This window comes from Rattus rattus, chromosome 2 (assembly GCF_011064425.1).
Source record: "Rattus rattus isolate New Zealand chromosome 2, Rrattus_CSIRO_v1, whole genome shotgun sequence".
NCBI classification, from domain to species: domain Eukaryota; kingdom Metazoa; phylum Chordata; class Mammalia; order Rodentia; family Muridae; genus Rattus; species Rattus rattus.
The window spans coordinates 215,493,424-215,506,285 of NC_046155.1; the positions used below are offsets into that span (position 1 = coordinate 215,493,424).

General features: G+C 45.6%; 1 protein-coding gene across 4 annotated transcripts in view; it reads right to left on the minus strand.

The window, feature by feature from the left end:
• Positions 1-277: 277 nt before the first annotated feature.
• Ahi1 (Abelson helper integration site 1) overlaps positions 278-12,862 on the minus strand; it is a 132,361-nt gene continuing 119,776 nt past the window's right edge. For 3 of the 4 annotated variants that reach the window (XM_032894927.1, XM_032894926.1, XM_032894929.1), the window contains 3 exons: positions 10,630-10,688; positions 5,687-5,789; positions 278-1,741 (listed from right to left, as the gene is read on the minus strand). In XM_032894927.1, coding sequence (XP_032750818.1) covers positions 1,739-1,741; positions 5,687-5,789; positions 10,630-10,688 — 165 coding nt within the window. In that variant the 3' untranslated portion in view covers positions 278-1,738. Of the gene's footprint in view, positions 1,742-5,686; positions 5,790-10,629; positions 10,689-12,819; positions 12,860-12,862 lie in introns of those variants that run through there. The other variant, XR_004386990.1, reaches the window with a different exon arrangement.

Below are 12,862 nucleotides of genomic sequence, written 5' to 3' on the forward strand. Positions count from 1 at the left end.
TGACCCATTTGAATGCGGACAGTCAAGGGGGTTCCCTGTAAGTCCAGGCTCAGAGGGCAGAGATGGGGGACCCTTGTTGGTAAGTGAGCTCTGAGTTTGATGAGACCCTGCTCCAAATAGAGTGGGAGAACAACTGAGGAAGATGGCGGACATCAACACAGGGCCCCGCACTCAGGTGAACACACACCACACAAACATGCACGCATACACTCGCACACACAGCACACATGCAAACACACATGTACACACACACAGAAAGGAAAACAGCACGAGCTGAAGTGGTAGGACACACCTTTATTTTTAATTGTCTCAACAGCACATTCACAAGACAGAAACAAAACATGTTCAGAGGGACTGAGCTGCCTGGCCCTGCTGCCCCGGGCACGCACACGCACGGGCACAGCAATGCCCCTGGCACTGGTAGGAGACACTCTGGTGCCGAGGGCTGTGGGCTCCAGCAGTTTTCCATGCCACCCTAGATGTGGTGGAAATCTCCTTTAGTCATAACAACAACACTAAAAGGGTCTCCACAGCAGGATCGTGTCTACCGTTTTTAAGCTTCTACAACATGTGCAGGGGTAAGAGGCAAACACACTTGTACTGGCAGTCACTTCACTCTGGTGCATCTGGACAAGTCTACACCTCAGCGCTCAACACGGCGTCTCTCACTTCTAATTTCAATGACATCAATTGTCTACTTCAGTAAATACGTTTTTCTGACTTTACCTCAGTCTGACCTTCCTTGTTGGGGTTAAATGCTTTCCTGACAGACTTATCATGCAGGTGAAGAAAGGAAAGAGTCAAGAGAAAACCAAGGTGGACGAAGTCACTGTTACACCCAACTGCAGCATATGGCCACATGGTAATGGCATTGCTGTTCTGCAAATAAAGACATAAATACTGCTGTGTAATAATTTAAAGATAAATATTCAGATGAAAATAAACATTAAGCAGTTTATATCCATAAATTACTTATATTCTTAAATATGATTGAACTCTGTTTAAAAAATAAAAATAAATTTGGTACAGTGTTGCCAGTCCAGCCAAAATCATCCTTAGTTTAGGTGTGTTGAGTTACACATATTAATTCACTCAAGGGCAACAGAAACATTTAGTTCTTAAAAGCACATTGTTTCTTTAAATGCTTTTGTTACTGGGGCTGTTTGAATACACGATATCCAGAAGCTACGTGTTTGTGTTTTACACACAGTTAACTTCAAAGGCAGATTCTCTGTATTCTGAGCAGAGCACCCTGCCTACAACCACGTCACGGCCACACGGGATGATGGCCTACGGCCACGTCACAGCCACACGGGATGATGGCCTACAGCACGGCCACGTCACGGCCACACGGGATGATGGCCTACGGCCACGTCACAGCCACACGGGATGATGGCCTAGTGAATGACTAACACTGTGCACACTGTTGTTCACATTTGCTGAGGAGCAGTTCTGGGGGTTTCTTTATTGGCTTTTCCAGCAGCAGCAATATAATTTTGATGTAGTCACTAATAGCACAAGTACAATACTTTGACTAATAACACTCACAATGGTTATAACAATAAAGCCCAAGGGCAACAGTAAATTTTTTTTTTTAGAACTAACTTCACTTCAGATTTTTCATATGGTCAATAAATACTGCCTTGTTTTCACTCAAAATCCAAAAAGAAATCCATCTGGTGTAGCTTTCCATTTCACGTGCCGACCTCAGGCTGTTTCTTCTTTCTTCCCCGGCTTTTTACTAGGGAGAAAAGCACACAAGACAATGAACGATGTCTTCCAGCTACAACTAGAACAGCAATGCAAATAAGAAGCCGGCGACACCTCACACACTAGCTAAAAGTGCGATGTTAATATAATATAGCCGTCATACAGCCCGGCCCTAACTGTACTGCTCACATTTCTGTGCATCGTTAGCAGCTGCACTGCCTGTCCCTGCACTGACGACCCAACACGAGCAAAAAAGACAAATTTCTCAAGGGTGGACGTGGCAGCTCCACTGAGCAAGACGTTGAAGAAGCCTCTGGCGAGCAAAGTCCTTCCCTTCATGGGGCGGCTGGGGGGCATTCTTGTGGACGGCATTCCAGCGACATCTTTATAAAGAGACCATTTTCATTGGGATTCCTTCATTTACTCCATGGCTCAGTCTAAATTTTAAACTGGGCTAGGTATATTTTTCACACTTATTAGCCAAGTGAGCCATGGTTGCTGTGCTTCTGTTCCATCATGGCTGTCATTATCAATGGCTGTCACTGCTGGACTGTCCTTAGAAACAAGCTGTAGCCATGGGACAATGGCAATATGTTAGGTCAACCCACCACCTCTGAGAGAAGCAATGGCTGACACACCGTGGCAGGCAAGGGCAGAGGCTAGCTGTTCCCCACTGGCTCTCTGGGAAGGCAAACACTTGTGTTTTTCAAAACAGGCCTTACCTTAAGTATGTGGTTATGTTATTATTTCTTTTTCTATATGAGACAAAATTTATATCCAAGGTTTGGAAGATTCTGTTGTTTGTCCAGGTTTCCTGATTTTAAATTTGTTAAATGCAATCACACAGATAAACTCCTGTTACACAAAGCAGCACAGAAACTGGTCCGAGTGAAGCTCATGAGAGCAACTGGGCAAGCGTCAAATGCAACAGATAGACCACGCTAAAATGCTACAGTGGCGGGGGTCAGGAAAAATCCCGTCTGTTGTTCTGGCCCAGTCAGGGACTGAGAAGAGGGAAGAGTAGAGTAGAGGTTCAAATAAATGCAGGTACAAGTCATTCGGAAACCCTAAAACCTGCCAAACACACAGAGGAGAAGAAAGATGTAGGACAGCACCACAAGCTGAAGGGGAGGACGCATGGTGGTGGCACAAGGAGGAAGGCAGAAAGGGAAGGGTGACAGAGGTGCAGCTGGACATCGGTGATGGCTCTGCAGGTGCAGAAGACGAAGGCCAGGCTGAAGGAGCTGGGTGGAGGCGTGCCCGGTGCGATGTAAACAGAGAAGCCGGAGAAACTGCAGAGGAGAAGCCCTGAGAGAAGGTGAGAGAAGGCTGAAGCCACAGCGACAGTGTCTGAGGGAATGATTCACTGTCAAGAGGAAGGAACCGTGCAAGACACACACAGACTGCCTGTGAGGGGCCAGGGTTAGGATGAACGAGAGAGACGGGACAGTCAAATATGCAGCACCTGCCTCTCAGAAGGCAGTGGGACTCGTGGCTAGGCAGACAGAACAGGCCCTCAGTGAGGCAGCCAGCTTTGCTGAGTGCAGGGAAGACCGCCCCCAGAACACAACCTGAATCCAAGCCCCCTCCTCTGAGGCACGCCCACACAGAGCAGGCCCACAGCGGGCACAGGACAGAGGCCGGAAGACAAAAAGAGAAAGGGAAATCTATACAGCAAGATTATGAAAATGAATATGAAACCTGATGTTTGTGACACTGAGTTGCAGACCAGGCCTATGTCAGAAGGAACTGAACCGGGTACAGGTTTGTTTCTGTGCGTAGCCCTGCTAAGTGCTGGGCACAGAGAACGCCAGCCTGCTGCTGCTGCTGCCTGTGGGCCCTGCCAGCACGTGCTGTCCGGGCAGAGCTCAGCAGCGCGCAGACAGAGAACTCACATCTGCTGTGCACACTGTGTACTTACACCCGCCTTCCACATTCATCATTACATCTCCTACTTCCAGTCAATATGACAAAACACAAGACAATGTCCTATGAATAATGAGTACCTAACGATCAATTATGTAAGTGTCTCACAACTTAATAAACTGCTTTTAGAAGAGCATCCAGGAGAACAAGAGTCTTCAGCTGTCCTGTCCTAGGTGGGCCTAACCACCAACATCCCCACATGAGCTGAGCCTGCATAAGCCAACGCTTTCCTCATGAAGACGGAATTAAAATGTTCTCTCAAACATCTACCTGAAGACACAGTCTTAACGGACCTCCCTTGTCCTCAAATGTCCTCCTCCCGTCAGGTAGAGACATGTTCATTTTTGAGATGGGGCTCCCTAGTTGGCCCAGAACGGCTTTGAAGCGCCGGGCTCACAGCATTCTTCAGCTTAGACGAGCAGCGGGGACGGCAGACCAACCTCATCACGTCTGAAACCGTACACCCTCATATGCTCTCTTTTATGCAAATAAAAACAAACGTACTAACAAGCTTGCATCCATGAAGACCGGATGGGTTGTACACAGGGACATATGTCTAAGAGGTTAACCTACCTCCTTGTACTCTCATAAAAATTATATTTCCTACATTTTGAAACTTTGTAATGAAGTTATCTAATTTTGCCTTTTTGCTTTTCATTTCATGAATTTGATCACTGCTAACAAACATTTATTGCCAAATACATTTGTTAAATACATCTGTTAAACCTTCTTCACCAGTTTTCTTAGTGATATGTTTCTTTCTCTGATGATATCTTGGAGCTTTCTATATGTTACAGGTACAAATCCTTTAGGTGACATTCTATTTCAGCCCAGCTATTATTACGGATTCTTTTTAAAAACAAATTTATTTTTATTCTTATGGGCACGGGTGTTTTGCCTGTATGTATGTGTGTATGTGTATGTATGTATGTATGTATGTATGTATGTACGTATGTAAGTACGTATGTATGTATGTAAGTACGTATGTATGTATGTATGTACGTATGTATGTATGTATGTAAGTATGTATGTATGTATGTATGTATGTATGTAAGTACGTATGTATGTATGTATGTATGTAAGTACGTATGTATGTATGTATGTACAACCTGAGCTGCAGCTGCTGGCGTCACTGTTTTCATCCCTGACACGCATGATTTTAAAGTTTCCATTGCATAAATCCAAACGTCTGTTTCAAACGATCCCTAGCTGGCAGGGTGTATGGCGTGTAGCTGTCACCTTAGGTTCTCAGATGCTAAGAGCCTGAGGCCAGCCTAGGAGACAGGAGCTGCCCTTCCCTAACAAACAGCCCTCACAGCTACACAGCAAAAACAACCAAAGCCCAGAGAAAAGCCTGAAGTGTTTTCTAGCATGATTGTATACAAAACCATTCTCAGGATTATTTAATTATTCATCTAGGTTTTCTATACAAGTAGATTAACTTATTTTTGATTGAAAACGTTATAGAAACAGTCTAATTCTATCAAGCACAGTAGGGCCACAACACTGAACATTTTGTTTCAACAAATGTCTGCCTACAGAGAAACCAAGGCGCCCACAGGCTTCCTTCTGTTTCTTACGCCTGCCCACCAACTCCATGCCCAAGGCCTATCTCAGAGGTAAGCACTACCTGGTTTATAGTATAAATCCGCGTGCTTCTCAGGCCTCCTCCCACACCTGGACAGGCTTTCAAGGGGCTCTCGGCTCTCTGTTTGCAGATATTCCTATCTTCTCTCTGTAGAAAGATCTCCACGCTGTGTTTTCTACTAGATACCATACAGTCTGTTTCCCTGTTCACAGCCCAGAGTTTTGGACAGAAAGACTATCCTGGTGGTCTTTTCCTTTCAGGTTGATGACAGTCCAACTTACACTACTAAGCCTGTCCACCAGCACTTCCTGCAAGGCCACAATGGCTTCCTGGCTGCCATTCCCTGGCCAGGCCGGTGCTCTCTGGCGTATGTAGACCAGGCTGTCTGACATGCGTTCTTGGTGATGGAATAACTTCCTCCTCTTTTCTCTCACTGCTACCTTTCTGCTGATTTTCTCTTACCTCTATCAGGGTGACTTTGCGGACCGTTGGCTCACTTTTCTTCATCTCCATATCCGATTTGTGTCCTCGCTCCTCGAAGTTCTGATCTCTGCCCTTTTCAGAACTACAGGAAGGAAAGAGGCTGAGTGAGAAGTCCGTAAGCCAGTGGCTGGAGTGGATGAGATAAGGCGTGGATGCAGGGAAGGGACGGGATGGACACAGATGACAGGGGGGAGGGGCTGAGGGAACCGCTGGGCAGAGCTACACACGGGATGACCCGGAGCAGTGGGGACAGCTGCTCCATCCTAGCCACAGAGAAGGGACAGGAGCTAGACAAATTCTGCCTGTTTGTTTCTGAAAAACATTTAGCTGCATGGGGAAAACCAGAAAGTTTTATCAACACAGATGGCGAACATGCTGCTATAGGATTCTCCTTAGTGGTGGAATGAAGAGGTTCCTAGGTGAGCTCACACAGCAACTGCAGAAGGCAATGAAAAGCAATGGAAACAGCAAGACATACACCATGGTTTGTTGTAGCACATTACATGTAAGGAAAAAGAATTCAGAAACATGAAAAGAGAGAAACCCAGGAACTAAGAGACCAGTCTTTTCTCTAGAGAATGTATGAAAGGTGGGAATTTCCTGAACAGAAGGTAAAAAGATGGAGAAATTTAAAACTCAGGCCTTCAGTAGGAATGATAAAGACCACTGTGCAAAAAACTGCAGAGCACACTCATGGTCAAGCCCTGGCTCTCCCGTGAGCGTATGGACACAGGGACTTTTAGGAGGGTGGAGAAGTCCATATAGTTTTCTCCGGACAGAACCATACCAGTGTTTTAGGAGGAAAAGACACTAGAATCTCCTTGCCTGGGAGCACATGCATGCACACTCCCCACGTGTGTGCCCACAGAGGACACTGAAGCCATAGCGAGAAGGCAGTCATGTGAAAGTCAGGAAGATAGGCAATAGTCTGAAGGCACAGTGTATCTGTGGAGCTTAGTAATGACAGCTCAGCATGGGACAGCCTGAGTCTGATTCCCCAAATCTACATGGTGGAAGGCAAGGATCGACCCCTTCAAGCTGTCCTCAGGGCTCCACAGGCACACCCTGGCACACAGGCACTGCCAAGTACAGGAATATATGTAGGAAAAGAAATAGGTAAAATATTATTTATATGGACATTTCTTTTACTAAAGAAATAATAAGAATATATATGGATACATATACACACAGAATTAGGGGTAAGGATATGCAAATTCCAAGCAGGTGAGACACATCTTGAATTCCAATGACTGAAATCACAGTCTGAGTCTATCAGGTACTGGTGAGGAAGCACAACTATCTTGCACACAGGTAAACCAATAAACAACGTAGGAAAACAGTCCCAGCCATTCCGGTCCTAATTGTTTACCCAAGAGAAGCGAAGACAAATGTCTACACGGTGACTTGTACACAAATACTGATATTTGCAGTGGCTCCAAACTAGAGACTTCAAAGAACTTTTAACACGTAATAAACAGGTAAGTTGTGAAACTTGAAACTCTAGAAGGAGAGAGGAGAGCTCACTGGTTGTCAAAGGATAGTAGTTACAGAAAGGAAGAAATAGAAGGAAGATTTTTTTTTTTTTTAAAAAAAGAGAAATTCTTTAATTGTGGTAATGGCTCATGGAGTCTACCTTTCTTAAAATCTGAAATATGTAAGATGGTATTTAGTGTACATTATTTCACTAAAAGTGTTTAAAATGCCCATGTATATATATATGGAATCAGGCTGAGCAAGTCACGGGGAGCAAGGCAGTAAGCAGCACCCCTCCATGGCCTCTACAGGAGCTCCTGCTCCAGGCTCCTGCCCTGTTTGAGCTCCAGTCTTCACCCTCCAGTGGTGAGCTGTGACTTCTAAGTGTAAGGCAAACCAACCCTTTCCTCCCCGGTCGCTCTGTTCACGGTGTCATCACAGCATTAGTCACCCCAATAGGGCAGGAGCATCACTGACCTGGTGCTCACCAGTTAGGCTGCTGGCTGGCCAGTAACCCCTTGAGGATTCTCCCTCTCCATGTCACTGGGGTTGGACTACAGCCATGTGCTATCGTGTCTAGCATTTCCCCTGGGCTCGGGGCTCAAGCTCATGCTTCCGAGATAAGCACTTGCTCCCTGAGGTGTCGCAGCCCCAGTCTGACCCTTTCTCACTAACCTCGCTGCTACATAATTTCCTTAGGAATGGCCAATTCTATTTTGAATAACTTTAATATTATCTTACCAAGTCTCTCCGGTTCATCCTTACCTACTAATGTGCATTCTTCTGTCAGACGTCAGACTGATGCTGAACGCTTGAGTTACTCCCTCTATTTGACCAGCTCCTTTCACTTACTGTGAGCCTATAACCCTTACAACTTAGCCTGGTCTCTTCATTCTCTCTACACGGCTTTGTCCATTGCAGAAACCCCAGCAGTTTCCTCACGACTGCACTGGAAAGCAGGTATGCTCTTGCGCACGCCCCTGTCTCAAGGCCTTTGCACTTGTCTCTCTCGCACACCACTCAATTCCCTTTCGCCTTCTACACGTCTGCAAGACTATCTCTGACCATCCAACTAAAGCCACACGAGACACTGTGGTGACTCACGTCTATGATTCCAGCTTTTAGGTGGATAAGACAGGGGGATTACGCATGAGTTCAAGACTAGCCTAGACTACAGAACATGACCACTGCAACCACACCCCTAACAACACAAAACCAAACCAAAAGGCTGCAGCAATTACAGCTCCTATGTCTAGCTTCCTCTCCACAATGTAGCACACTCTGACACAGATGCTTTACGCATGAGGAAATAAAACACCAGCTCTTTGAGACAAGGGTCTTTATGGGTTTCCTGTTGCCTCTCCAGTGCCTAGAACATGAGGACATGCTGGTGCCTGACAGATCTCTATGTAGAAAATGATCTGCATTACATCCGTGTTCTTGACACACACGGCTCACTCAAAGGCACACATCGTGTGTTACCAGTGCACAGCAGTGCCTAGCACAGCTCCGCCTGCAGAAAGCAACCTCCAGCATTTTCTCCAACAGTCGGCTCTGCCCGGTTGGTTGGGGACAGCCACAGCAGCCGGGGCAGAACAGAACGATGTTCTTGATACAGAGGAATGCTTATTCTGGGTTCATGTAAACCACATGAGCAAGCTCTGTCTCCTGGTCCCACCTTCCAATCCTCAACTGCTCCAAACTCTCCAGTCCTATATTCTTCAGGAGTAACAGCTCACTAGTGTGACTAGTAGTGACTAGACTACCCCACCTCTGCCCACCACACGTCTCCCAATCGCCCTTGGAATCTGAGTGGCTCCTTTCTGTCTGAATCGCCTGTCTCACTCCTGTGTCAATGTACATGCTCTGAATGGTCAGCTCTGAAAGCTCAACAGAAGCCTGGCCCCTCCGGAGGCCGGCCAGCTCCTCTCTTGCGATGGCCACTTGCTTCTCTTCATTTTAGAAGAACAGAACATTTTAGGGGAGAAAGGTTGGCTGCAAACTACATCCTTCAGGAGGGAGTGGAAAGATAGTGTGATCTACAATGATGCTGTATTTTATTCCACACGTTCAGTCAGTTCCCGGGTGTCTAAAAAGAATCTAACAGCATAGCAGATTACTGAGCCTTAGTTATGCAGATTTGTAAGACTGTCTGCATTTGTGAAGAAAGTGTAACTTCTCCTTTTCTGCTTTTTAATCTATTTTCAAAGCAGCTTCCTTGCCTTCTGTAAAGGCTTCCTACCATGTGGCTGCTTTTCTACTGAGTGACTGCTGGACCCCATGCTGGCTTTCTTTCCTTTTTTTCACTGTTCTCCTTGAAGCTGCTGCGATCTACAGTGTGACTGCCCAGGGCTTTCCTTTCAAACCCTAATGACATTGTCTTTGACTTCTGTTCAAACCCATTCTTAAATTATTTTATTAATGAGACGGAGAACCCCAAGAAGGGGCCCTGATTTCTCCTGTATCATTTGGCAGTCACTAAGAGACCCTCTCCCCCATTCCAGTAACAGTATCTTCCCACAGCAACTGTGGCAGTGATGACAGCTGAGAAGGGACAACCAAGTCCAGTGGTGAGGGTCTGGAGACTGAGGTCTTAATTTAGGCACTGAGAGCATGGCCCTACAGCATTAGCACAGAGGAGATGTGGGAGGAATTATAAGGTATCTACCAGATTATGATTCCATAACTTTTAAAGTCTACTTAAAAATTACACACCTCTCATCTGTGGAGTAAAATAATGTCTTGTAGCATATTGCATGGTTTGATTTGGTAAACCTCGTCACGTGAGTAAAAACTTTTGAAGTGGAAGAGGTGAATTATTCTTCAAATTGTGGAATCATGTAGTTTATCTTAGCGTGAAAAACATCTCTGAGGGAGGCCCAGCAGGGAAGGTCCTGTGTAGGCCATGGGAGGAGCTAGCAGATGCCTGTGCTGTTCATGGAGGCTGCGCTTAAGCTTTGCTGGAGACCCAGAGCACATACATTCTGATGGGGAACGGCCAGAGAACCGCCTATTTTCCCTGCAAAGTCTCCAGTAGACGTTTCAGAATTGAATTTTACCTAACTACGCACCTGTGTTAGTTAATGTTATTTCAAAACATTACTCAAAGTAAATGAAAGATAAAAATAAGTCTTCTGATGTTTAATGTGTTGATATTTTATATAACATTATTTCTCTGGCTTCTAACACATTCTTTTTTTTGGTTCTTTTTTTCGGAGCTGGGGACCGAACCCAGGGCCTTGCGCTTCCTAGGCAAGCGCTCTACCACTGAGCTAAATCCCCAACCCCCTAACACATTCTTAAAATCTTTCAAAAATCAGTAATATGAAATTTAACTTGTGGTGTGATCATTGTGTTGTGAAAAAGGGATATAGATCATCCTTAAAAAACAGTAAAACAAAACATCGCTATTTATCATTGCAAATTATCCAAAAGGAGAAGCTACTTACTGTCCCATAGGCTTCGAGCCCAGCCTGGAATCCAGGAACCTGTCCTTAATGAGTGACTGCTGTGAGGAAGAAGAGGAAACCAAACAGTAAGTCAAACAGGACAGAGGGCTGACTACAGGATCAGCAACCACAGAGTCCCTGCTAGCTCTGAATGAAGACAGAAACCAATGTGTACACCTGTCCTGAACTGCAAGTCTATCCCAGGGACATTCTCAGTCCTACAGGAACCACAGGCTAGTAAACGCACCTTTCAGATCAGCTTTCACAAAAACCCCAAAACAACACAAACCCTTCCCAAACAAACAAAATCATTAACAACAAAAACAAACAAACAAACAAACAAAAGCCCACAAAGCAAAACAAAAGAGCAAGGTTGTGTGAGCTTAAGTTAACTCAGTGGGGTGGTCTGTTACTGAAGCTCCACACGTCACACGTAGCTTTCATTGCTGCTTTTCCTTCTGGTCTGGTCGGGTCTTTAATAGTGAGGCTCGACTGAACTGAATGCAAGATGCTGAGGTTGAACACTGAATCTTTTACAACCTTGCTCAGCAAATCCTGCTTTATTAATGGCGCCCCTGTGAAGAGGACGCACTTGTGGAGGAGTGCCGACTCATAAGTGCTAGACACTTCCTCTAGAATTTGAGCATTATCTCCAACAAAAGTCCAAAGAGGGCATGGTGTTCACTGTGACACAGGACTTTATAAATCCACCCAGTACTGCCACGGAACAGACTGAATCGAAATAATTAGATGTTACAGCAAAGGTCCATTCGACACTCAAAATGAGACAATAAATTACTGAATAATATCCAGGTGAAAGATATCTGCCCAGTTATTTAAAGTCACCTAGAAGACAAAATGAAAAGCCAGATGAAAGAAAAGGATACAGCCTTTCTCTCACCCCTGCAGGAGAACACTACGCTCTGCCTCCCCATCCTCCTTCACAATCAGGGACCGCGCCTCGGCAAGCTCGGTCACCAAGTACCTTCTGACAAGCGGTACTGTGCTTACTATAAACGTATTAGGGTGACTGCTCTCCTTGACTATGGGCCTGTGTTTACTACCAAGTGGCTTTAAATCAAACATCTGAGGTGAGGATTCAGACAGACAAGGCAGGGGTGAAAGGTGGGTGCTGTAGTGACCCCAACAATACAAGAACTGACGGCACCTTGATATGGCTTCACCACTACAGTTGACAAGACTTAGTTCAAACACAGAGAAAAAACTACACACTCAGTCAGTTTCCATTCCATTAAACCCCTAGCCTGTCCTCGCCACACAGCACAACAAGCAACGAAAAGGATCAAAGCCAGACTCAACATTGGTCCTCACAGAACTTCCCTCGGGAGTGAGCACATAAGCTCCAAACACATCACTGACTAAATGGGAGGTTTGCACTTTTAAAACTCTTCACAAGGAGTAAGTATCATTTCTATCTCTTTGTCCAAGAAAAGCCAGCATTTTACCAAAAATAATTTGTATGTTTCTAGTGAACGGTAAAACAGCCGCAGACACGCAGCTCTAAACTGAGTTCCCCTCCATCTGCACCCCTTCTGAGCTGAGCAGGGAAAACAAGCAGTCTCCCTGTTAAGTCAGTGCACCCTGTGTGTGTCTTAGGAGTCCTGCTTATAACAGAGTCTGCTCACGAGAATGGGATGCTAGGGTACTCTCAGATTTACATGTGTAGACATTAAATAGAATGAGGGACAGCAATCAGAACTCAGTGTGTGCATGCGAGTCAGAAACAATGTAGTAAAAGACAGAAAGCAGATTAGATACTGTTCATGCCAGGTTTCTCTCTGTGTTCTTATGGGCCCACCACTGGTACACCTCATTTTTTTCCCCCATGAGGCATAGTGGTTTGGGCTATGTTCAAATGCTACACAATCTTCAGTTGGCAGGAACCCGACCGTCACCGTCTTTCCACTGATTGTAAGAGCGCTTACTTACTTAGGACTCACACTTCCCTCTAAAACCTTTACTCACTCATTCCTTGGTCTCAGCAGCAGCAGCCATATGGGAAGTGGTCATGAAGGCAGTAGGAGGGGAAGAAGGAGGTGTCTCTGTCAGCTGTTTATTTTATCTTTAAACGAAAGCCCCCAAGGCTGGAACACAATCAGCCACAGTGCCCCCCACCATCAGCGAGGCCAAGGAGCATGGCGGCCCTTCCTCCCTCCTTTCCACACACACCTCAGTTGTTTTGTGACTTCATTTCCTCTTCATGGACATCCTT